Source organism: Lottia gigantea (genome assembly GCF_000327385.1).
Source record: "Lottia gigantea unplaced genomic scaffold LOTGIsca_223, whole genome shotgun sequence".
NCBI lineage: Eukaryota > Metazoa > Mollusca > Gastropoda > Lottiidae > Lottia > Lottia gigantea.
Window position 1 is genome coordinate 75,053 of NW_008708585.1, and position 26,308 is coordinate 101,360.

General features: G+C 32.1%; 3 protein-coding genes across 3 annotated transcripts in view; all 3 read right to left on the reverse strand.

Moving 5' to 3' along the window:
* Positions 1 to 3,076: 3,076 nt before the first annotated feature.
* LOTGIDRAFT_227069 (hypothetical protein) lies at positions 3,077 to 15,426 on the reverse strand. The gene is made up of 25 exons (XM_009054745.1): positions 15,229 to 15,426; positions 14,991 to 15,124; positions 14,432 to 14,629; positions 14,031 to 14,084; positions 13,544 to 13,608; positions 13,255 to 13,380; positions 12,650 to 12,810; positions 12,297 to 12,361; positions 11,945 to 12,116; positions 11,582 to 11,748; positions 11,278 to 11,359; positions 9,471 to 9,623; positions 8,916 to 8,998; positions 8,526 to 8,646; positions 8,196 to 8,294; positions 7,740 to 7,911; positions 6,906 to 7,162; positions 6,650 to 6,760; positions 6,148 to 6,327; positions 5,816 to 5,887; positions 5,455 to 5,538; positions 4,888 to 4,929; positions 4,607 to 4,660; positions 4,062 to 4,226; positions 3,077 to 3,777 (listed from the first exon to the last, which is right to left on the reverse strand). The coding sequence occupies exons 1-25, from the start codon at positions 15,364 to 15,366 to the stop codon at positions 3,589 to 3,591; spliced, it is 3,144 nt and encodes a 1,047-aa protein (XP_009052993.1). The 5' UTR covers positions 15,367 to 15,426; the 3' UTR covers positions 3,077 to 3,588.
* A 1,256-nt stretch (positions 15,427 to 16,682) lies between these two features.
* Positions 16,683 to 19,343, reverse strand: LOTGIDRAFT_227072 (hypothetical protein). Its single transcript, XM_009054746.1, has 6 exons — positions 19,203 to 19,343; positions 18,699 to 18,815; positions 18,375 to 18,452; positions 17,922 to 18,069; positions 17,546 to 17,620; positions 16,683 to 17,341 (listed from the first exon to the last, which is right to left on the reverse strand). Exons 1-6 carry the CDS (start codon positions 19,215 to 19,217, stop codon positions 17,208 to 17,210), a joined length of 567 nt encoding a protein of 188 aa, XP_009052994.1. The 5' UTR covers positions 19,218 to 19,343; the 3' UTR covers positions 16,683 to 17,207.
* Positions 19,344 to 19,830: 487 nt separating this feature from the next.
* LOTGIDRAFT_227074 (hypothetical protein) overlaps positions 19,831 to 26,308 on the reverse strand; it is a gene marked incomplete at both ends in the record, with an annotated part of 8,942 nt that continues 2,464 nt past the window's right edge. The window contains 11 exons of the mRNA XM_009054747.1: positions 19,831 to 20,047; positions 20,216 to 20,368; positions 20,600 to 20,652; positions 20,911 to 21,090; positions 21,503 to 21,682; positions 24,255 to 24,388; positions 24,652 to 24,785; positions 25,096 to 25,242; positions 25,347 to 25,421; positions 25,701 to 25,846; positions 26,175 to 26,289. Coding sequence (XP_009052995.1) covers positions 19,831 to 20,047; positions 20,216 to 20,368; positions 20,600 to 20,652; positions 20,911 to 21,090; positions 21,503 to 21,682; positions 24,255 to 24,388; positions 24,652 to 24,785; positions 25,096 to 25,242; positions 25,347 to 25,421; positions 25,701 to 25,846; positions 26,175 to 26,289 — 1,534 coding nt within the window. The remainder of the gene's footprint in view (positions 20,048 to 20,215; positions 20,369 to 20,599; positions 20,653 to 20,910; positions 21,091 to 21,502; positions 21,683 to 24,254; positions 24,389 to 24,651; positions 24,786 to 25,095; positions 25,243 to 25,346; positions 25,422 to 25,700; positions 25,847 to 26,174; positions 26,290 to 26,308) is intronic.

Below are 26,308 nucleotides of genomic sequence, written 5' to 3' on the forward strand. Positions count from 1 at the left end.
AGGACAAAGCAGCACTCAAAAATACCGAAAAATCAAATAGGAAATATTATATGGATATTTACCTTATATCATGGACACTCATCCCTGAATAATTGAGCCCTTGTGTTAGGGTTAACCTTGCGACTGGTAGACTCCAAGAACAGCTGGGTTTTCGACGACTGGGAAACTACAATTGCCAGTGTTCTATAACATGTAGGTAGATACTATCTAACATTGAATCTGACAGATGATCTGGGTAACGGGGATCTTCCACCATGTAGTTTCTTCGTCAACTTGTGAAACTCTTTGAATTGTCATTCGACAGGAGCCCATCTTATGTTTAATACTTTACTATGCCGATTCATAAGATAACTTCTGATCATATGGGTACCCGTCCTTTTCAGAAAAAATTACATTCTCGTTGTTTCCCTATCTCGGAGCAGTAAGTGGAATTGTTGGTGTAACGGTCTGCCAGAGACAAGACTACAGAGCGTTGGTGTTCCATAAAGCAAAAATGATCATGGCCACACTTGGCTTTGCTTTGGCAGGACGGTAACTACCACATCAAGGCAAATGAGACGAATGCCTTATATATATTGAATGGGTACTGATTTATTATAAAATGCGACTCAATTTTTTAAATTCAAATTGTAACGTTTTCTATACGTTTTACTTCAAGGGAAGTAACTCTCTGCAATTTATCTGACCACTGAGGCTACTTATGAAAATTCTTTAAATACCATTATAAATTCTTCAGCGCATTGGTTAGTAAAATGGAAGGTATCGACCCATAATAAGTCTTCGGAGTACTGTGATTCGAAGCATTGCACGGAGGTACAATGCGTACCTCTCAAATTAAGAGAATATCCCAATAGACCCACCTACTTCTGTCTCAATTTCTAATAACCTTAATTCTACGACGTCATGACTTCTGCAACTCCCTCTAAACTCTCTTTCTGTGGTATCTGCAACCATGAATCTCTTACAATACCACTAATTACAATTCTTAGACCGTCTCTCACATCTTTTACCTCACCTCTAATTACTGTCATTCCCCTGTCTCCTCTTTTCCTATCTCTACCCTCTGATTTTCTTCCCCTGTCTCTTCTTTAACCCTGTATCTCTTTTTTTCCTATCTTTTCTCTTGCCCTCTAATTACTACTCTTTCCCGTCTTTTCATTGAACCTATTTCTCATCTCTTATAATTTCCGTTCATTCCTTCATCTTTAAACTTATCTCCTACCTTCAGATAACTGTTCTTTCCCTCCCATTTCTTTAACCTTTTCTTCAACTCTCTTCTCTTACCCCTGAAAATTCTCTCTTTCTTTAATTACTATTCCCCGTTTATCTTCTCCCCCTTAATTAATTCCCTAGCGCTTCTCTTACTCTCCGATAACTGTACTTTCTCTTCCTTAACCTTTTATCTCTTTTCCTCTAATCTGTTACCCTCTTCTCTGCTTTAACTCTCCAATAACCGTCTCAACCACCAACTTCCTATTTTTTGCTCAACTTCGCTTTACTTTCCTCTCAAATGCTTTTATCTTATTCCATTCGTTATTTATTAAGGGCGTGATTTTATTTGGGCCTGAGATTAAAAGGCTTATAGTTTTTTAAATCTTTTAATTTTCTTTTTTTTATATTTCTGGGATACATTTGATTAGTAACTGAATAATACGTCATTTTTGTACAATTCATTATGTAACAAAATGTATTTAGGATGTCCTTTTAACAGAATGTGTTTACTAACATAAGATCATTTTATCTTATATTTTATACTTAATTTGTATAAGAAGCTATCATTAAAACATAACATGCCATTAGAGTTTTAGAGTTGTTAAAACCAAATAATTTGATATAAATTCTGTACAATACTACACTACACAGATATAGAATGTGTCATGTACAAAATCAAAACACAAATTTAAGAATTAAGGGGCGAGAGGGCATGTGACTAGCTTACTGTACAGTTAACTGGCATAATTAATATGCCTTATATATATTGAAGGCCCAATCTCATTTATATTTTTCCCAGAACTGACTGAGTCACTCTATTGACTTATGTCCAAAAGGGAACATTTAACTGAAAAGGTTGACGAATTTTTGCTTAACTAATGATGTATACAAATTAAATGTCTATCATCAGTAAGATCCACATTAATTAAGACAAATATCTATAAACAATTAATACTTAAAACACACAAAAAAAAAACATAAAATACACAAAACATTTAACACAAAAATTATATTCCATGCACAGTAACCTTAAGATTGAGATATTTTCTTTCCATATTCAGGCAAACTACAGCATTGTTTTTGCCATCATTCAGGGATTAATAAGTAGTTTTACATCAAATTTTGAAAAATATCAATGTTAAGTGTCACTGACTAATGGAAATATTTAAATTAATATTTAATTAAATAATTTACATCATATTTGGCACCAAAAAACATAAGTATTCTTTTGTTATGAAATGATATGTGAAGGATTAAAGAAACTTCCAAAACAAAGACTTTTTCCCCAGCTATTTTGGAGGTATTTTCAGCTATCCAAAGATAAGAATTTTTTTTCCTGTATAAGAGTAATATTCTTTTTTTCTTTTGAGCTCTCTGATGTTACAAACTCCATCTTACATTTACCACATTTAAATGCCACAAATTCCAAATATTATAGAAATACTCAGGTTTTTAACCAACTTAATAAAAGAATTTGCCTCGACGATTCTCTTAATAACTGAACTGATAATATCAGCTGCTTTTGACAATGAAATTCAGATAAGGAGAGAGCGTAAAAGGTTGTAATATACATGTATTTATTTTTTCATTGATCCATGAAAATGACTTAACCATCTAGTTCTATAAACAAAATCAAGAGTGCTGATTCCTAAAATATTTTCTTGCATATTCTTGACCTACTAAAGTTTCAAGAATGCAGAAAGCATCGAACGTCCAAGTACCCAGAATAAAGTATGGTATAAAAAAATTCACAATTCAAAACAGAAAATTTTGATGTTAAAAAATCTAAACAAAGCAAATTTCTTTTAAAATTCATTACTTATAAAATATAATTGGTATAAAAAATGCCTGAACATTGATTTGAAAATTTGATAAAGAGCTTATTAAAATAAAAAGTTGAATTAAATCATAACAATAACAAATTGCATAAAATTTCATGTATCAAAATAATCTGAGAGCACATGCTAAATTTTTCTGTCAGATACAAGAGAATATTCCCTCTAAATGCCATATAAAATATTTATCATTTATGTTGAAAGCACAATTTTCTCACAGTGAGAAAGCAACAATCATTTTCTCCTAGCGATAAGAGATGGCTTTCATTCACAGTCTTCTCCGAGTTCACCAAGCAGGGCTAAAACTCTAAAAATCAAGCGATCTGCCATCATTTATCATTTCAGAAAAGAAATGAATGAAATTTTACATCCTACATTCATCTTCTCAGAAATTGTCTTGCCAAATGATCTGGGTAATCGAGGGGAAACTTGAAAATTGTCTGATATCAAAACACAATTTTTAGCACAAGCCAAGGATTCCAAGATGAAAAAACGTTAGGATATTACAGAATAATATTTGTTAAATAAAGCACTGAGTTTCTTAGCTGGCCATGCCATTAGCTTCCTTTCTATCCATATTGACATCTTGTAATTTACGTAGGAAATTACTACCCTGACAGATACGTTTAGCTGGACTCATAGATTCATCCTTATCAACTTCTAATAATAATCTCTTAGTTGTTAATTTACTTTCTTCTGATTTTATCATTTTATTAATTGCTCGGAGATCCTGAAAAAATAAAGAGGTAAACAATTTTTTTCCATGGATGGGACTATAGTCATAAAGGTTAGCTGAAAATGAGCTGATCAAAATGAGCTTTTCTGCTGGGGTAAATGTTTAACATTTGCATTTCATTTCAGCACTTTACCTTAATGGACCCAGAAAAGCAATATTTGGAACATTGCATCCATTTAAAGCTTAAATAACATTTGATTGACTTAAAAACTAGGTTTTGGTGGAAATGGATTTGAAAATCAGGTTTTGTTGTTTAATTAATAAAATATTCTACTCACAGTTGGTGGACTTTTATTGATGCAAAATGACATTCCTTTTGGTGATAAAACAGGATTGGACTTGGTTTTATGGGGTGATATATATACAGGACAAGTTGTACTAACACGACGAGGTGAACCCTTGTGTGAACGTACAGACGGAAATGGTGATAAGCTGGGATGTTTCTGAAACAAAATGGATATATATATAGATGTAGCATGACTATATGTTAGACCATCTTAATAAGCTAATAACTGAAGTTCACGAGGTCACCATCTAAAAGCTGTTCCTTGGTAAAACCTTTGATACTGATCTTTGTAAGATTATCCACACCTTTTCACAGCTGGGTCAAATCATTATGATTTATTCAAGGTCAACTTTCACCAACTGGTGAGCAAGCAAAAACACATTTCTAGCCCTCTTAACCTTATACAACTCTTCCTCATATGAACATTTCAAGCATTTATCCAATACACCAGGGTTTTAGGGTTTAGGGTTAGGTTAGGGTTTAGTGAGTTGATGATCCTAAAACTTAATTCATGACTGTAGAAATTTAATATCTTACCCCTTTGTCTTTAGAAAATTCTAGAGCATAATCTCTCAATTTTATAACATATACCTGAAAGGATTGGAATATCAATTCAATACATAATGTTAAATAATATCATACTAGCTTGACATTGTGAAGATTCTATAACTGTGTAGACATGTTATCCCTGCAAATCCTGAAGCAGTAGCTTTGACTTTGACTTAATAGGTAGATCTTATATACTATTTTCAAGTAATTCTTAAAATTTCTAAATGTGTACAATATTTTGCGATTCAGATAATCATTCCATTACTTACAGAGTTATAAAATTGTATCAGATCTCCTCGTTCTTCACCAAACTCAAAGGTTGTAGCAGTACCAATTAATTTAGTAGGTGTAGGAGGTTGACTGTTAGGTTGGGGAATAGGTAATGTACTTGTTGATCTTATATTGGCAAGAGATTCCGTTCTCCCTGAAAGGAAAGAATGAAAATTTAGGTTCAAGCAGATTCTATCTACCAGCTAGTCCTTAGTCACTTCTTGGGTTTGGTCTTTTCTAGATTTTCTGTACCAACTTACGACTGGATTGATTGGAATAATGATGAAAGTTCATCGACTTATATGAGAACCCATAACCACCATTTTTTGCAAAGTAACCGAGCAAATGACTATAACCCCGTTGGACATTCCTATGGTTTAAGGAGCTTTCATGATGCATTGATCTAAATCTCTAACTTAGGAAGTTATATCAGGTCTCCTACTGCACAAGCCATTATGGAGTCCATATGAAATCTCTATTTCAGCATTCAAGAAAGTCATCATTATATAATATCACATATAAAACAATTATAAAAGCTTACTTTTTTCCTCTCTAGTAATATGGACAGGTGATGTAGAACCACTCTTACTACTATCACTAGAGTTTGAATGATGTCTTCTTCTATTGTTTAATAATACACTGCGATAAATCTATAATTATAGGTATTTTTATTAGCATAGCTGTATTGATCACTGACAATCTTTCACTAAGATCAGAAGATCAATACTGAACTAAATTCAAAGAGATGCGCTCATGTAAATAATATATTTGTTTTATCAGCTTCATTTCTCTTCTATCCGTGTGACTTTTTATAATTCAAATATATATGGCACTCTCTTGCAATTTACTAGACCATAGGGCTCTGGATAGCTGAAATTTCTCTCCATCGTATGGTAAAGCTAATATTCAAGAGCCTATATAACTTACATGACTATGAGATTGTGGTTGATATCTGTAGCACTTCATGATATTTTGGAATGTTAATGGTTTACCAGTAACCTACAGCAAAACAACAAGGCAATGTTTATCATTCTCTTCTCTCCAAGAGTTCAATAAAAAAAAAAGTTTTCTGCATAGCCAAAGCCAAATTCTGATATTGTCATAAAACAAACTTATAAATGCTTAATTAATTAAAAATATAAGAAAGCAACAAGGCTAGTTAATAGGGAACCTTGCCGATTGAGCTATCATCTTTTCTTTACACAATTTAAATTTGTTTAGTCTGTACAGAGGGAGTAAACGGTACATCGATTACTCACCTTAGCGATGACATAAACAGCACACATGATGAGTTGATCTAGATGTCTGTCTTTCATTAATTCAACATGTTTCACCATAGTATGTTCAAAACATGTCCACATTTTACGTCTTAATTCATCTGAGTCAATATCTAATCGATCACAGAGATCACGTAATCTTACACTAGCTAGATGATACACCTACAATACACAAACATTTCATAATTCATGATTCAGAAAGGATCAATGCCAAGAAGATTGGCATCAGCTGGTTGAAATGATCCTTAACTGTGAACCTAAGTTGTTATCCTTGTAAATATAGTTGTTTCTTTCTTTCTCACTTATACAAGACAATATTTCACAAATTAAGTTAACTATCCATTAGCTCATACTGCAGACATGTGTTTCTGATACTAAATGGCAGGCACAGGCACTTTTGAAAGTAGAGATTAATTTTCCACTGCTTCAAGTAAATCCTTAAAGCTCTTCAGAGAAGGTTTTATGATTCATTTTATCAACTGACCTTTCTAAAGAATAAAGCTAATGATCCTGTCTTCTTAGGTCTGAAATTTTTAGCTTTCTCTGCTTGAGCTACCACCTTGGCCTGCAAGATGGACTGTAATGGTATCAACACCTGAAAGAAAAAACAAAATTATTGTCACATTGGATACTTTAAATATAAGAATTTAAGGAAAATTTGGGTAAAATAAATTGGTCACAAAAAAAATCAGGCATAGTATATTGTATATCTGTATTATGATTACAATAGCATCAATTACCTGTTTGCCATCAACAATAACAGCTATCATAGAATCTTGTGATGTTTGTGGTACTACCACTGTCTCTGATATACCAGACTGTAGTTGTTTTGATAGGATAGTTTGTGGTTGAGATGTAGTTGGGGTGCCAGTTTGAGTACCAGACTCTGATTTAGATGTAAATAACTGACGTCTAGCACTACCAGGTTGAGGAGAATTAAATCTATCAGATACAGGTATACCAGTTGGTGATTGTAATGGATCATTTGCATCAATAACTACAACAGAAAAAACATCAAGTGATAACGATAAATGAACTTACTTTTAACAGTTCTACCCAGTGATAACGATAAATAAATTTATTTTTAACAGTGAGTTCTACCAAGTGATAACGATAAATGAACTAAGATAAATGAACTTACTTTTAACAGTTCTGCACAGTGATAACGATAAATGAACTTACTTTTAACAGTTCTACACAGTGTAAACGATAAATGAACTTACTTTTAACAGTGAGTTCTGCCCAGTGATAACGATATATAAACTTACTTTTAACAGTGAGTTCTACCCAGTGATAACGATAAATGAACTTACTTTTAACAGTTCTACACAGTGTAAATGATAAATGAACTTACTTTTAACTGTTCTAACTAGTGATAATAACAATATATGAACTTACTTTTAACTGTTCTAACTAATGATAATAACAATATATGAACTTACTTTTAACTGTTCTAACTAGTGATAATAACAATATATGAACTTACTTTTAACTGTTCTAACTAATGATAATAACAATATATGAACTTACTTTTAACTGTTCTAACTAATGATAATAACAATGTATGAACTTACTTTTAACTGTTCTAACCGGTGATAATAATGATTGTTTAGGTGAGGTAAGTAGAGATTGTTTTGGTGATAATATTGTTTGTTTACCAGCCTCTACTGTCAATGTTTTAATACGGGGATGTTTAATAGCAGAACTTCCACCTGGTCCTAGATCTATATGATTAGGTGGTGTAACCTAAAACAATATTGACAAGATATTATACAACCAGAAAACTATGATTATATTCAGAGTTTACAAATAATTCAAGGCCTCGACTGTTGGAGGCTGTGCACTTTAAAGACCCCTTGAGATTTGGAAAGCATTTCCCTTCCAAGATTTACAATAAAGGGAGACAACCCTTACTACATACAATAATACAGAACACAATATCACATGCCTTTATAAGAAAGGAAATGAGTTAGTGGAAATAACTATTAAGTATATCAATATTTGTTATAGATGAGTGTATAAATTCTGACCTCTTCACAAGTTGGTACACCAGATTCCTGATCCTGTATAGCATCCCATACTGGTGATTCATTCTTCCACGCTAAACATTCTAATATAGTTTCTTCTATCTATAAATCAAGTAACAAAAAAAATTCCAAGAATTTAATATTAATTCTCTCAAATGATGACTTCGTGATTAGTGATGTCATAAAATGCTTAGTTTTAGTGAAACCACAGACGACTGATTCAAAATCAGAATGATGCAAATTGATGCTGCTAGTGTCCCCGACACAAAATTTTTGTTAGAAAACCTCTTTACAATCCCTTTAACAGCTATATTCAGCAACATTTGTACTTACATGATTTAGATGTTTGACAACATCTCTAGATAACCCTTCCTCAGCTCTAATAATAATCTCTATAACTTTATAAAACTGGTACGGACTTAAATCAAACATATTTACTATCCATGGAAATGCTCTACAATATCAAATAATCAAACATTTGTTATATTCTTTATCAATTTGATATGAAGTTAGTTTCCCGTCATTGTTGATTTGACAGCCAATCACAGTCCTTGACAGAAAATTTGTATACATTACGGCTGTGTTCTGTCGATGCTTCTGATTGGCTGTATTTGCTAGCATACAATCGCTTCATTAACAATCTTCCATGACACAAGAAATGTGACTATTGCAGTCAAGGCAAGTATGAAATTGCTTTAACAATTTTTGTAGAATGACACTCACCTTTGAGAGTTGTAGGAGAAGATAACTATTTCTAAACAACAAGCATATAATGATCTATGAAAGATATCTTGTTCTAACAGACTCTGAAATACAAATTAACATTGATATAAAACTCATATATTGTTATTTTGTGATCTGGTATTACTCACTCAGGCTCTGATTTGTTTTTTCTGCTCATAAAGTTACTTGTCCCTGCATGGGAAAAAGATTTTGATTAATGTAGATGGGCAATGCCATGAGGCGAGAAAGATGTATTTCAATTATTTATGTACATTATGTGCATACAATACAGAAACTTCAACAGAATTATGCTGCAAAATGGAAAGGTTTGGTGTATGGTGGAGATTAGTGTACGATGTGGGATTATCAACAGTAGAAAATAGTACAAGCAAATTGTGTAACCAATGTTTATATATGTACTCCTATTCTATTTTCTACTCTACCGATTATCCAGCACACTACACCACACTTTGTGTATTCGCTTTAAGTCTACTCCTGCTCTAAGAGTGAATATTAGAAAATTCTGTTAGGATACTGATCAAGCACACGACTCACCGTTAAATCGAGATTTTTATTATCTTTACTACTTGATAGACGTTTTCTTTCCCCTTCTATAATATTCTCTAGTGTTTTATAATATAAACTTTCACCAAGTTGTAATCTTCTTCTAGCAAAATCTATATGTGTACCAGGGTGATCATTGGAAGGCTGTAAATCAACACACAAAGTTTTAATGGAATACTACCTCATAACTATATAACAGAATCTTTCTATAATCCGATAAATCCATACAACTAAGTTATTACCCTTAAAACTATATATTTACCTTGTTTATATTATACAGGGATTCTGTTGTACAATTATGACACCAGGTCATTTTGGTTTATATGTAAATTAAATTGGAGAATATGTGCTAGCTTCGAAATAACGCAAATGTCTTTATAAAATCTTGTTCTTAACACCAAACAATAAATTTTTATTTTACATAAAGTTTACTATTCACAATAATTTGAATACAACACGATCTGTGACAGACAATAGGCTATTGACTATTATTTACTCACAATACAAGTCAGGTAGACAAATTTTTATCGATATTTTTAATCTGTCTAGACATTTTCAAAAACCTTAATAATTTTATATATAACAAGAAGATATGTACCTTTTATATGGGACTATTTTTAAAATGTGAAGGTATTATCTTGACTATGCCTGGATTGAGCCCTAGACCCTAAGGCTAATGAGCAAATGAGGGTCATTCCAGGACAAATCACCCCAAAAAAAAAAAAATTCTTAACTTAACACTGATTGTGATGGAATGTTGGTTATGATGAGAAATGTTAAAATTCCAAATTTCGACAAAATTTGGTCATGGATAATGGAGATGTGACTATTCTCACTTTTGATCTTTTCGACAAATTTTGATAACCCCTCAATCTTTAAATTGACATAGCTCTATCACCCCTGATCCTAAAGAGCTGTAATTGGTGTCATTGGAAAGGAAAAATATCAAAGATTCCATTTCTTACATAAGCCTTTATAAATGTCAGGGAGTGATTATCCTTTTCAGTGACCTATAAAACTAGAAATGTTATTTTTTTTTTATCCAATAAAGTACAATTTGTCATGCTTCATTTAGTTCATACTAGACTATTATAAAACTATAAAAAAAACTCTATTATTAATTTATTAGGGGATTTCCAGGGAATATAATAAATAATACGAACTAGGGGGTAATTTATAACAATATCATGTTTATCTTGGGAGATCAGATATATAAATAGGTCATAGATTTTTTATAATTATCAACAGTCAATAGACTTATTCTAAATCTAGATCAATAATTATTATCAACACAATAGAACTTAAATAAAGTAGGTCATTCTTTACTAAGTCTAATTACTAATATTAATTTAGCTATCGTGGCTTAATGTTAATTCTTAGTACATTGCATGAAATATTAAAACCAGGTAGTACTTCAATTGCCTACTTTTTTTCTTCAATCATTAATTAAATCACAGGCCTAAAATGAAAACTTGCCTCAGAATTCAAAACTGAAGACTAAGCTAGCAACACTACCTCAACTTACAAACTTCCGAATATATATGAAAGGTAGATACTGTCAAGGTATAGAACACCGATTGTAAAAGCTTGATCATTGTGAAGATCACGTTCAGTAAAAAACTCAGTCTTGAGTGTGAAATTCTGGTGACACCTGAACTGGGCAAAGATGACCTGCCAATTACCAAACCATTTGGCCAAGGATAACATGATCGACACAATCTCAAAGAAATTGTCAATCAGCAATGTGTCAATTGTTGTCAATTTAAATACTTTTGACATACATATAATGGAAACTTACCTGAACGTAATGTGTACAAAATGTTTCTCCCATTTCTTTCACTCTGGCTACAATATCGTCATGAGGATTTTTAGCACAGTCTCTGAAAGGTTTATAGATCTTGTCATTAACATTGACATTATAAAAAATATGATTTAAATTGACTAAGTCAATTGGTGTCAGAAAATTCAATCAATTGTGACCTCTAAACAACTTTTTTGGAGATAACACTCTTCTGAAATATCTCCTAATGCATACTCCAAAATTGGGGATTTTCACAGCCCGCATACCTAAGCTTTTTTAGACTTTATCTTGAAATACTTACTTGAAATACTCTATGAGTTGATCACTAGGACATGTTTTCCGTCCTGATAATAAAGCTTGTAATCTTCCTACACTTTGAGTTGCCGTGGAGACAGGTGTTATACTAGGATCCTTCTCTTTTAAATATCTTCTACCAGTTAATGGTGTAGATGGCGCCAATGTCTTTGTCTGAAAATTAAAGGCACTATAATTAATAGGAAATGACAGATATAGTGAGTTTCCTTGCTTTTGTATGGTGTTCTGTTTCCAGCTCGCATAGTCTTATTAGTTTTACTTTTAGAATAATGATAAAGTAAAATTTTGTGGAAAATGAAATTTATGACCAAAATTTGTCAAATTCATACACATTAAAAATCTACCATACCTCATCAACATGTTGTTTCAGAGAACGTTTTGCTTGCATCTGTTCAGCTAGATCAGCACCAGATTTACCAGGAGTTCCGATTTCTTCTTCAGCATCTTCTCCCAAGAATATACGTTCATCAAAATCACCTACACTTAATACATACTCTTCATACGCATTATTGATTGATTTACTAAAATATAATAGAATAGTACCATTCATAACAAAATATTCATTGGATTACCTGAAAACTTTTGGGAGCCAAATGTTCTAGCCCAAATCCATAACACTTAAGCTTTAACTTGATGCAATAAACCAAAACATAATATTGAATAAAGATATTGAGAGAAACCAATACATAAAAGGCACTTACCTGTTCATTTCAAAATGTCCTATTTCTAGTACAGCAGATAAGGTTTCAAACTTCCCCTTCAAGACCTGAAATAACATGAGACAATATTATATCCTCATTTCAGTTCCAGAATGGGCTAATGAAGGTATAAAACTTGACACAGTTCAGTGAGGGATATATTTTGTCAGTCCTGCAGCTTTAGTCTAGCCTTGTGATTTCCATCTTTCTGAAGATCTTTGATGCATACACGAGTGATGGATATAACTGGTATAACTTCATGTAGAAATTAAAAATTGTCTGCGACTCTAACCTGCGTCAATGGTGGGACACAGCATTAAAAAATATAAAATTTTATATATTTGAATATTATCTACCTTTCGATCGAATAGTTTCTTGATGTGAGGTTTCCACCAATGTTCTTTAATAGTTTTAGCTTCCAGACTTAAGCCATCATGTTTATCACATAATAACTGTATGATACAGGGAGCTTCAACAGGGGGCTTCCAATCTTTACTATCATAATCACTTGGTAAACCTAACAACAAAGATCTATACATGATAGCTTTTACGAGGCGAAAACTTGATCCACTTTATGTTCATTTTGTCATCACAAGAAATTGCTCTTAAATTTAAATACGTTCTGTTTATATACAAGAAATGAAATACCAAAATATCATTACAATGGCAAAGTTAACTGTTTCGACGAATACAGCCAATCAGAGCCCTCAACAGAAAGACTTAATATTGTGACTTATTGTTTACAGACTTCTGATTGACTGTATTCACCAGCGTACAATCCTATCGCTCATTTACAAACTTCTGTGATATAAAAATAGCAGCTATTGAAGTCAAGGTATAAGACACTGTATGCAATAGCTTGACATTGTGAAGATAGTCTAATGGAAGCCTGAACCATCTTATCATCTTGTCTTAGAGTACTACTGTGGTAGTAAAAGAAACCCAGAGAATATGTACATACCTGTAAATTCTGAATTAAGTAAATCTTTTCTACCTCCTAATAAGGCATTGGCAAAGAACCAATCAATACAACATAATAATAAATGGTAAGAATTAACTAGATCATCACTTATTGCTGGAAAATTACCTGAAATTTTACAAGAATATAGATATAAAGTTTACAATGACACAAAGAGAGATGCCTTTGAAGCCACATGTAATTTTTAATCTGACCAATCCTATCTAGACTTAACATAGTATTGTCTATTGATAAAAATTTACAATAAGATGTTATAAGAATAGTACCTTACCTTTCACTTGAACAAACATAGTCCAAGCAAATGTAAACACCTCACTAACTGTACATGGTAAACGCCTAAAATCAGAGAAACTTGATTTAGACATTTGATCAAAATTAAAAAATAAAATAAACTAAAATGGCAAGTTTAAATGAAATTTCATACCGTTCACAAAATAGATCACAAGTCACTTGTAAGCAAAATAATACAGACATATAATTACCAAGTTATAAACTATACCTCAACACACACAAACTTGATAACAATTATTCAGAGTGTTCGCTTTGCTGATAATTCAGAAGTATGCATATTGAAAGTAGTCAAATATTTTCAAAAATTCTCCCCAAAACCTTTAAATAAATCTAATATCATGAACACATGAAGGAAAAACAATACAAAGGTAATGGTGGTTAGCTATAGTAGGTGAATAAAATAAACAGAATAAAGTGATGTTAATAGGAACATTAAACTGGTAACTAGTGAAAATGAAAAGAACTACCTCTCATCTACATTATTAGCAGGACTACATTGTTTGATTCTACGCCTAGAGTTACTTTAGTAAAATAACAGACACACAAATTAATCAAAGTTATAAAACACATAAGTGACAGAGGGTGGAAATGATAAATATTTTGCACAATTTTCTAAGATCAAAAGCACATGTATTCTTGTTTTATAAGTGAGAAAAGACTAAATAGATAACAATTTCTGCTTCGCAAGCTTATATAGTACTTTTCAGTGTGAAAATTTCATATCAGTCAAGAGAACTAATAGACTAAAAGTAATATATTAAGAGCAAGTCATACTAAAACTATCTTTCTCATGTTAGAAGAGACACACTAAAGCTAATATATCACTAATTAGAAAGAATATGTCAAACAGATAATAAACCAAACTTACCTCTTATTTCTGCTCCTAGGCCTAGGACTATCTGTAGCAGGATCTTGAAATATATCCAAAAATATTGGTTGAAATTTCTTGAAGATAACAGTTGACACAGCAAAGTTTCTTTCAAGTCTGTCAACTTTATTTCGGAATTCCTGTGGTAGATTGGCCATATCTGACCATTTTTTCATCTTGTTGAAAAATTGTATCAAACTAAAAGAATAAACAATAAAATATTTACTCAAAATAGTAAATGGAAACACTTCACACAATGAACAATATTATTACTAAATAAATATCAAACTAATAAAGAACAGACACAATTTGACATCTGTACCAGATTGTAGGAAGTGAACTGTCATGAGTTTGATATAGCCTAGCCTAGCTTGGGCTTTATAATATTAGTGGATAATACTTTGAATGAAGTCATATCATGATTACTGCAAGAAAGCTAAGAATTAATTGGTGGTCATTCAGCCAACTTGTGATACTCTAGTCAATATCCCTGTAGCCGTAGACCCTACTAATGTTAACTCTCAATCTGGGTTGGTCTATAGGCTCATTATTAACCTACCTGAATTTGGCAGATCGAAGCAACCGAGTTAAAGACACACAATTTCCCTCTACAATTCCCCGACCAACAGTAGGAACAATGGTACGTCGACATGCTTCGTACAATGCACAGGCTAGCCATTGAATTTTATCTCCCTGAAATAAAAATAGTGATAAATATGAATAAAAATTCGAACGGAAGTCAGCGTGAGAGGCTATTTAATACAAAACATGGCGGCCGTATTTTCTTTTTATCTTACCTCCAGAGTGAAATTAACTTGGATTCTCTGGTATGATTGCCACGCTTCCTCCTTCGCATTGAGGTCCATGTTAAGATCAAGGCATAATTCATCATATCTCTGTTGGACGCTGTCCTCACCCTCGTCGGACAGCCCCATTTTTGCGGTTGAAATTGATATCAACCCGCTATACAGGCCAATTTTGACCCGTATTCACACATTGATGGAAATCCTGTGGCGGGAAAATGCTCGCTCTTCTTTCACTTCTTATAAATCCATCCGCCACAAAATATAACACCCGTTTAGTTTTTTGATTAAACTTTGTTGAAAGTATCAAAATAAATGATTTTTATATTTTGAAATACAATGGTTGATTTTCTAAAGTTTTATTTCATCCCAACTAAACTTATTCCCGAATTGCAAACCCATGCGTATGAATGTTGATAACGGTAAATTACAGCATGTCTCCACTCGATTGTCAATATCAGCTGAGTGCGATATTATAAAACTGAAAAACCGTTAAATACCGTTATAAACAATCCCATTAGCCTAATATGCCTTAGATATACAGATTTTGTTATACACCATTAAGTTTAATATGAATATAAGCCTTGTCATATATGCTATCTAATGCATGTCAATTAAAAGGCAAATAATAAATTATATTATTATAACGCGTATATATATCATATTATATACACCAATATTGTCCCTGACCTCGTTAAATCATTTATCAGTGCCATATACAGGCCTAAAAAGTGTGATATTGCCGATATATCCATTTATCCAAAATGAACAAATTATATTGAACAATGTGCTGTTGTAGAGTTCAATTAATTCTTATGAGCCGTTTGATACTGATAATGAAGCAGTGTTTACTGGCATTTATTATAGGACAGATTCAATTTATCACAATGTTCCAAAATGTATAAATTCCTGAGGACTGTACACCAGATTTATACCTCAACACAAAGCTAACTAACTAGACAACTAATCAACTATCAGTGGCGGCGCAAATGGGAGCACAGACATTTAGAATGAACCAAATCATGCATAATTCTTTCTTTCAAATATTTCCATTGGGAAGAACCGTAGGAGAATCGCGCATATCATGAATCGCAAACTTGACAGTTGTCCCCCATTTAGTCAGGGTGCCCTATCGAGATTTGGAGAAAAAAAAAGTCTAAAAATTGCGCATCATACACGCAAATACACGGTAATTATGTCTTTGGACATGGACATTGTAAGTCAGTAGGCCTAACCATTTACATTTTTTGACATTTTCCATGACACAGTGGAAAGCATGTGGGTGTGACTACTTTTTCCTCACAATGAGATGAAAACTTACATATTATGTAGTGGTTAAAGAGGACCATCATCCATGTCCAATCCATTTCAAAAGTAACCACTGAGTTGACTTCACACTGATCTTATAACAGTGGATATCAACTCTTAAAAGCGAAATATTAAGATTTAAATGTATAAAATAATTTTATTCACAATATAATTTATTTTCATATATACAAAAGCACAACAGAAATTACTTCAGTCAAGTCTTCAGACAGCATTATATATATCTCTCTTTTTAACTATAATCTGACAATAACTTGGTGGATTTGAACCTATTTACAGTATTGGGAAGGAGGATAAGTGAATTGAAACAAATTATATATATATACCATGTACCTACCATTTATATAAGATACAATTAGTATTAACAACATATACAATGTCTCACTTTTCTTATGTTAGTACAAATTTGAAATAGAGAAAATATCCTTTACATCCAGTGCCAGAAATAGTTTTTATATCTCACTCAGTCTATTCAAAGAAAAAGATATATCCATTACAGATTGGATATCATCAAACCAATTTAAAGGTATTATTTAAAGCTGGGGGCATGATTGTGACATTAAATTGATACATATTTTTACAGTCAGTGAAGCACTAACATCACAGAGAACTTTCAATCAGAGAACAAATGAGACACCTTCTTTGAGTTAATTGTTTGGAAACATTGGAGGAGGTTTTTTATGTCTATTTTCAGTGGCCAGTCTTTGACGTAATCTTCTAACTTCATTTAATAATTCCATCTCTTTTTCATCAAACGTCTCTCGACTTCTTTCAAATGATACTGAAATAATAATTTGTTGCAAGGATGTAAGATCAAGTGTTTTTTTATTTATCTGTAGTTGTATCAATGTTAAGTCTAGAAGCATGGCTGATGTTTTCTAAAAGTCTAGAAGCATTACTCAACTCTTACAGAAGAAAGTGAAAAGTAGGAAAAATTACAGGAGATTTGAACTCATATATTGTAGGGAATCATAAGATTATCTACCTTTAGAAGAATTGGACTCATCTGTTGGATAACCATCTAATGGTTCTTGAAAACTTATCTGTTTAGATGTACCAGCTGAAATTTAATCATAATCTTTTAAAATTACATCACAAGATCGATTAGATCAGATGCAAGTGATTCTAGAAATGATAAGCCAGGCCTAATCAGTGAGGTCTCATTTATCTGAACATTTCTGTTTCCAATAAAATGTACAGTTTCCACTTAATGGAGGAAAGTAATACATAATTAACAAAGTGTGAACATACATTAAAAATTTGATTTGGAACAACTGTCAAAATCAAAGTCGAAACCATACAAAGTAACCAGCTGTGAATTTATCCTAAAACCAAAAAGGGGAGATAATTTAAAATCTTACCTTGTTGAATATTATTTAGTAAATGATCAGTATGATGTTTACTAGTGTGTTGTTCTATTTCTAATCTATCTAAACGTCTAATATTATCAGATATATGATCATCAACCTCATATCCTAACTCTTTATAACCTTCAGCTGTATCTTTCTCCTACAAATATAAGTTCCAAAATTTTAACACAGGTATATCATTGGACGTCCAGATTTATTTGCAAACCACATCATTATAAAGATTTTAAAGGAGAAGTGTGTGCCAGTGTCATAAAAACAGTAATTTTGCTTAAATTCTCTCTTCCAGTACTCAACAACATGGGGGCATTTTCCATTAATGTCAGTAGAGAGACTGTTTGAATATTCAAATTTAAAAGAAAAATTCATAATTAGCTTGATTTGTATAAATATTAACTATGATATAAATATTAATAGCAGAGATAAATTACGAATTAGCAATCTTACCCTTTCATCTTGACATTTTTTCATTAATTGATGAACTTCTGTTTCTAATGATCTGTTTTCTGTATGTAACCTGGCCAACTGTAAAATTGAATCATTTGGGAAAGGTAAAGTTAATAAGCCTTTTGATGAGTAAATCAACAGTGTACATCAGCCTACATTTCTACACCTTACTGCCACCTAAGATGGGCAATGCCATGCTGTATGCAATAAGGAAAATTAGCCAGGGCAGCAATTTCTATTATCTCTGCTCTGATACACATTTAATATAATAATGCTGATCCAAAAATATATTTTCAATGCTGAATATAAAATTCATATTTGTACCTGAACATTTTTAGCTTCTCTCTCTAAGTCTTCAATACGAAATCTTTCTTCCATTTCTTTCCGTGCCCACATATCAACATTCTTTTGGGTGGCTACAGCTAAATTCTGTTCCATCATCTGTAAGAAAATGTTTTGTGTAAAATAATTACAATACTTTAACTCTATGAGATCTGGACACATAAGAGACAGAAATATGCCATAGCCAACGCTTTCAAGGGCAAGGCCATTTACAGGTTTGATGTGTGTCTTGAATATATGTAAATAGTCTTCAGAAGTACTAGAACTCAAATTGTCGTCATTTTTACTTTCAAATGTTGATAATTCTGGACTTACATGCATTTGAAGGCTCAAATTTCAAGGGTGAGCTGTGAACACTATTACTGATTAGCACAGCTAAAATAATTCTGTTTTTGAGACTAAATGTCCTGTCCTGTCAAGTCACAACAATGAATCGAAGAAATAAGGCCTTGTTTGATTGGAAACAGCATGTCAATAAAAGCTGACCTTTCTAACTTCCATTTCTCGTTCCTGTTCAGCATTATGTATTCTCTGTTTAATACGTTGTTCTAATTCTTCTTGTTTACGATGGGCATCTTGTTCAGATTTTAATTGTTGAGATGACACAGCAAAATCTCTAAATAATTCCTTTTAATAAATAGAACCAAATGAATACACTGGAATAATATGATTTAAGAAACCTTATTCATGATATATATCATTTGCTTGAAAAATGTGTAAGAATCAAACTCGCTTAACATCCGTAACAAAATTTTATTACTGGATGCAAGCTGAAAACCTTGGATGACTTTTGGACACATTTCATGTCTACCTCATTGATTTTTAACGATTATGGTCCGAGACTAAGGTTTAGATAAGTACATGTAGGTTTTCTTCTGATATGAATTATCCAACCTGTTCAAACATTTTTCGTTTTAATTGTAATTCTAAATTTCTTATTTCTGCTTCTTCTATAGCACCTTCTGTTTCTTGATCTCTTAATAATGCCTGAAGAAAAAAAGTATTCTTTAGATACCCAACTATTATATATTTTACATTATAATTTACATACATGACGGGATTAAAAAAATGTTCATTTACAATGTAGTCTAAATATCTCACTATTTCTAACTGTCTACTGATCAGTCATAGCCTGTAGCACACAACATTGACTTCCATTTGTACAAGTTCTTGTTTTATTGAAATCCTTCCCTACCTTTCTCTGCATTTCATCATCTAAACGTCTTAATTCTGCTTCTCTCTGCTGTTTTTGGAATTGCAGGAATTTTCTTCTGGCTGCATCCAGTAACTGAAGTTCTTTTAATTTTACTTCACGATTCATAGCAAATAATCTAAGTTGAAATAGAAACATTTTTTAAGGCTCAATTTTGCTCTTGAACAGAATTTACCATATGAATTGGAGCCCTTTGGCAATAAGAAAGATATCCTATATCATGCTTGTAAAAAAGCCCACGATGAAATCCAGACATACCACAACTAGAAAATGGATAAATCTTTACCTCTTTCGTTGATCTGCTAACTTTTGTTCTTCAGCTTGTATCATTAATCGTCTCTTGTTTTCAGCCTCTAATAATAATTGTTGTTGTCTATACCAGGCCTCTTCTTCTTGTCTTCTCTTAGCTGCTTCTTGTTCAGTATTTAATGATAATTGTCTGCAGAAAAATAACAAAATTAAAATGTTGATAGAGACTGATCCAATAATCACCTGGACACTAATCTCAAAACAATCTTAGAGCTAGGATCCTAGAAACAGTGTTAGTAGATAAGAACCTAGAATATCCTAGCGCTAAGATCTTTAGAATATGGAAGTCGGTTTTAAATCATGAAACCAAGCATACATATTTCTGGGTTTTCATGAGAATATATATATTAACAATTCTTACTTTTGTCTGAGATATTCATCTTCTTCTTGTCTTATTCTTTCTCTTTCTTGTACCTATTTAGCAAAATATGAATGGCTATTTCAATCCCTCAATGGAATAGCTCAGTCAGTAGCAAACTGGATTGTTGTCTGCAGGGCGATTAAATGCTCTGAGCTCAAATCCACCTCATGTTAAGAAAATTTCTGATAACATGGCAAGTGCCTCTCAGAGTTGGCTTTCACCCTTTAATAAAATATAAAATATTCCAAAATAAAATCAATCTAGTATGTAAGATAATAAAGATAATAAATAAAAGTAATATGAATTATTACCTGATAATCAACAATATATTTAGGATATTTATTAAAGACAGGATATTGACCCCGAGTTAATGGTTTAAATTTCTCTAATAATTTAACAGGATGGATATCATCAGGAGTAGACTCCATTAATCTTAATGCTTGTTTAATAACCAGTTTAATATCTACAGCATTACGATGGTGGTAAAAATACTGAAATTAGCAGAATATTGTAAATGTCATCAAAATACAACAAGAAATGAGATTTTTAAATACTACTTTCAACTCCTTATTAGGTTAATGCTTTCAAGCCAATTTTTCCAGGATAGTGGCATTGTACTATTTCAACCTGTCAAGGTATCTTTAACATGCACATCTCAGTTTATTGTCTCATCTGAATAACTTTTTAAAAGTAAACTCATTGTATCGAATAAAATAATTTCTTAAAATACTCATTGAAAACAGATTCAAAGAAATTCTTATAACCAATCATGAATATCCAAGACCATCCAAGAGAACTTCCATTAAAAGGTTACAGCACCCAAAACATATTCTATTCTGGGATTGAATTTAGAATATATATGAGCTGATTTCCCTGATGTTCCTGAAAAGTAGAGCACCATACCTTAAAATCATCCAGCTCCACGCACTGTGTTAAAGGTCCTCTAGCACATATAGCATAAGCTACAACTAACATTAATATAAAGCCAGGATGACGACTAAATATATTATCCCATAACATTAACCATTCTTCTTTAGTTAAAACTTCAGAAAATACAGACTCTAATAGTGGCCATGCATATATCTACAATAAATAACAGTAAATAATCTCAAATTTATCTTTAGTTTTAAATAGAAATATTTGATATAGATAATAAAATACCTCTACTGAAGACAATCAACAAGATTTCAATCAAAGAAACACTTTTTGCAGTTTGAGATTTTGTAGTTTTTAAAATGTAGTGTTCTTGCTGAGCTTTAGAAGAATATTACTATACTGCTCAGTTAATGATTCTACATTTCCTTATTCAAAATTTACAATGTAATATTTCATGATGAAACTGCAGACAACGATCCAATCAAAGACTATTCACTTTCGTTCAGCAGTGGGCGGGAATCTTTTTACCAAGAACAATGTTATCAAAAAATAAACAACAATAATTTGAAAATCAATAATTTATTTCAAATTTACTTAAAATGTAAATCTTATTTACAATAATAAATACAAATTCATTATTTACATAGCACTATAAATTAGTAAATCATAAATAAAACATTTTAGTTCTAACTTCACTGACTAGCTGTCAGTCATTAATGTCAGATTATCTTCCTGATTCAGGAAGACTTTCACGAATGTACATGACATTTTGTACTTAGTCTTAAGGGTGGCGCTTGATGGGTTAATTCTAAACATGTTCGCCTGTTCAAATAATGGATTCAATCGAACCGTACGGACGTGAATATGTCACATTCCTAATTTGGAATACTGTTTACACCTACTTTGTTTCAACAGAGGTGGACATTGTTCTAAATAATTTTATTGCACTGGTTAAATCCAGGATTTTTGAATGGGCAGAACCGACAAATTGAGTACCCTTAAAATCTACAGTCTCTTTCTGAACATTTTTAGACCATACCATAATTTAACTAGCAAAATTGTTCATTTCATATTCCTTTCACACATCAGAGATGACATTTCCACTTTTTGACCGAGTTGTGGTCTATCTCTCCAAAAAGCACATTTCTAAACTATATTCAAGCAGAATTATTGTTCACATAAATTTCTATTGTATGATTGATTAAAAACATTAGCACCATTCACAATTTCTGATAATTGTTGGATTATTTCACCATACATTTTTGGAGATTTCCCTTCAGACTGTCCATTGCTTGTTAATTCCGTACAAATATTCAATAGTCTTTTCTCAACTTGTTGTTTTTGGCGTTTAGGTTTCGTGTTACTGGATCGGTTACGTTTATTAGCAAACCATGCTTTCACTTGAGCTAAAGATATTCCTCCTTTATCAGCTAATATTATTTTTTCTTCATCATTAGGATACGGACTCTCTAGATTTTCACTATACCATTCATTCATCACTTGTATAGCTTTGGGATTCAATTGTCTTGATCTACTCTTATTGTAGACTATTTTATTTGGTATTGGTACATGACATGCTTTTAACAACTGTAGACTTCCAGTCACACGATTGGTTAATTGCAGGCGTTCTTTATCATAATATTCATGAACTATGGTCAACTTTTCTTTAAGTTCCTCTTGAGTGATAAAACTCATAGCTTTCAGTTCTGTTACAGCTTCAGTGCGTCTGGTTTCATTTTGAGAACACTGACCGTAATAAAAGGTTTGTAATTCACTAACACGAACATCTCCTCTCATTGATAGCTGTCGAAAATCAGCCTGAAGATTGGCTTCCTGTACTGCAATCATAGCAGAGTCTAAATTCACTATTTCTGGCACTTGGGATTTTGAGGCTGGCACTGCAGGAACACTTTCATCTATCAAGGAATATGGAAGTTCCTGTTGAAAACAGTCTGATAAAAGAGTTGCTTGAAGTTGTGTGAACATTGGATGAGATGACAGTCTAGAATATTCACTACATTTACTAAGTTGAGTAGAATTTGGACTATAATCCACTATGGATGCCATTTTGTGTATGTTCACTCAATAACAAACTACAAAGTCCTCCAAGTTTCACAGAATTTCTTTTCTTGTCAGCAAGATGTTCAATATCTCATCATTTTCTTCAAAATTGCCACCATGTGAACTTGTTCAAAACTGACTTGTGAATGATGTGAAAAACATCTCACTTGAACATATATCTGAATTCATATTTCAGAAGTGACCAATGAAATTATAGGTAGCAGATACTCAGTTGGTGTGTCAACCAATCAGATAAGGTGTCAGTTATTCTCAGTTCAGTAGGTGTGATTAAGTGTCTTACTATTTAAAACTAATCACTACTAATTGAATACTAGTGACTGACTGAATGAAAGTTTAAGACAGTTCTCTGTTTATGACAATCTAATTAATTCAACTGGTTGACAGAACACTCACCAGTGATGTCATAATAATTTTTCTGAACCTGGTCATGTGACTTAATTTTTCAAATATACTGAAGTGTATTGAATTTTAAAATTTCAAATGTCTCAGAGCTAGCCCGACTTGAATGATTATTTTTGAAACTAACTCTCATTTCAATGCTTTTAAATTTCATTTATATACAGGTACAGTGACAGCCAACAATTAAATTGCTGTCTCTTAAAACTGGGCCTTTCCAGATATTTACAATATAAGACTTTAGGGATATGAGAAAAATAAAAAAACTCATTGAACAGGAGAAATAGTTTTATATACTAACCTGTGAAGTCACACCATATCTAACAAAATGTTGTAATAATAACCTATCATGATGAGCCAAAACATTTTCTATCATTGCCAGTATATTTATAGGTGGATTGGGGAAATATTCAAACCAATGACTTCCCCAATTTACTGAAATATCGATGACAATGTAAACATACTACTTGTTTAATTTGTTGTATTTGACAACTTTGCAAATTTGTCTCAAAAACCTGGTGGCATATTCTCGAAATGATCTTAGCACTAGGATGTCCTAGGTTCTTATCTTCAAGAATACATGGCCCGTATCTCTTGCAAGAGGGTATTAACTTGATTAATTTTGGGATTAAATTATATGATTGCAATTGATTTAGCAAAAAAAAAATCCAAAGAAATCATACATCCAGATATCTTACCTAAAAGAGTGGCTATTATCTCAAAACAAACTAAATGGTTATTTTGAAATAATTTAACAAAGGGAAAAGCTAACATAGGTAAATATTGTGTTTCACCAAATATTGGAGACCAATGAGCTAATGCTGATAATATTCTGCAAGACAAAAAATTCATTTCATAAAGCTTCAATATACTAGAAAAGTTCTTGCTTACTCTATTTACATCAAATTTATACTGTTGTCCTTGCTACACAAACTACCAAGTAAAGTGGCCTGCTCATTTTATTATTTGGAATTGGCCCTGTACTGAGCTTTGATGTACACAACATTTTTACATAAAAAATTAAGAAATTCACTCTACAATCCCTTTCAATTGAGCTCTGAACTATGCTTCTAATCATCAATTGAAAGCACATATATACTTGCAATAGCCTTGCCTATATCACTAAACATCCACTATCATACCTTTGTAAAACTCTCAATAATTTTCTACTTTTTAAAGGATAAACTTCATGCATTTTAGCAAATGATGGATGTGTTCCTTTATCAACTAATGCAGCATAGGCAGCATGATTTTCAGGTAATCTTAATACTGATCTCCATATAAACATCCTGAAATAATAGACAGGGTTGTGATGCTCAACACAGAAAATTTGTAAAAAGACCTTGTGTCAACTTTCTTCAATGTATAATATGAGGGAAAGTATAATAATTACCTGTATTTGGCTGGATATTCACCATAACCCCTTAATATAGCTAATAATTTACTCATTTCCATACCATCAGGTAAACTAACCTAAAAAAAATAACAATCAGCTTTTATACACTGAGTTTCTGCCGTTTATATTGGGTGGCCTAATCAAGAGTCTCGGCATTAAAGACACATGGATTTGTTCCATTCATATCTGGGTTAGATTCAGCTTTATGGAAACAGCAGAGAGTTGCCAAAAGGCAAGCTTGTGTATTATGCAAGTAAATACTGTTCAATCATCATCTAATTTGTTATAATGTGTATAAAACTGATATCAAGGTAGTAGGAATTAATAAGTACCTGAGTAGTATCTTGAGACAAATTAGTATATTTACGAGATGTAACATGACTATTATAAGATTTAGTACTACCAGCAGTACGATTCATAGACTTTTCACTTCCTACTGTTGACATAGTATCACACATTTTATTACTGGTTACAACTTTAACTAGTGGTGCAGGAGGCTGAAATAACACAATGCACAGGAGAGTGAAATCCTGTTTAGAAAGTTTAGATCATCAAAAACTTAATATACTAAGAAATAAAGGATCCAGAGTTATGTATTGCATTTTCACCCAAAAATTGATAAAATTTGTTTGCATTTTGGGTAGAAACACACTTCAAGTGGAGCAGAGTAAATGAATCAAAGTATAAAACCAAGCAGACGTCAGAAAGTTTTGTCACTGTATGTCACTGTATGTATACAGGAATGTCAACATAATCTCAACTAGGCCTACTTTCAACTTGTAGGGTTTTTCCAACCTTAGCCTTAAACAATGTTAAGTAAGATACCTTATTTAGCTCTGATGATAAGGCACTAACACTATATACATGTAAAGTACCATCTTCCATTGTACAAACTATATGTCTAGCAGCAGGACTAATAATACTATTGTGTACTTTATTTCTAAGGTACCGATATCAAA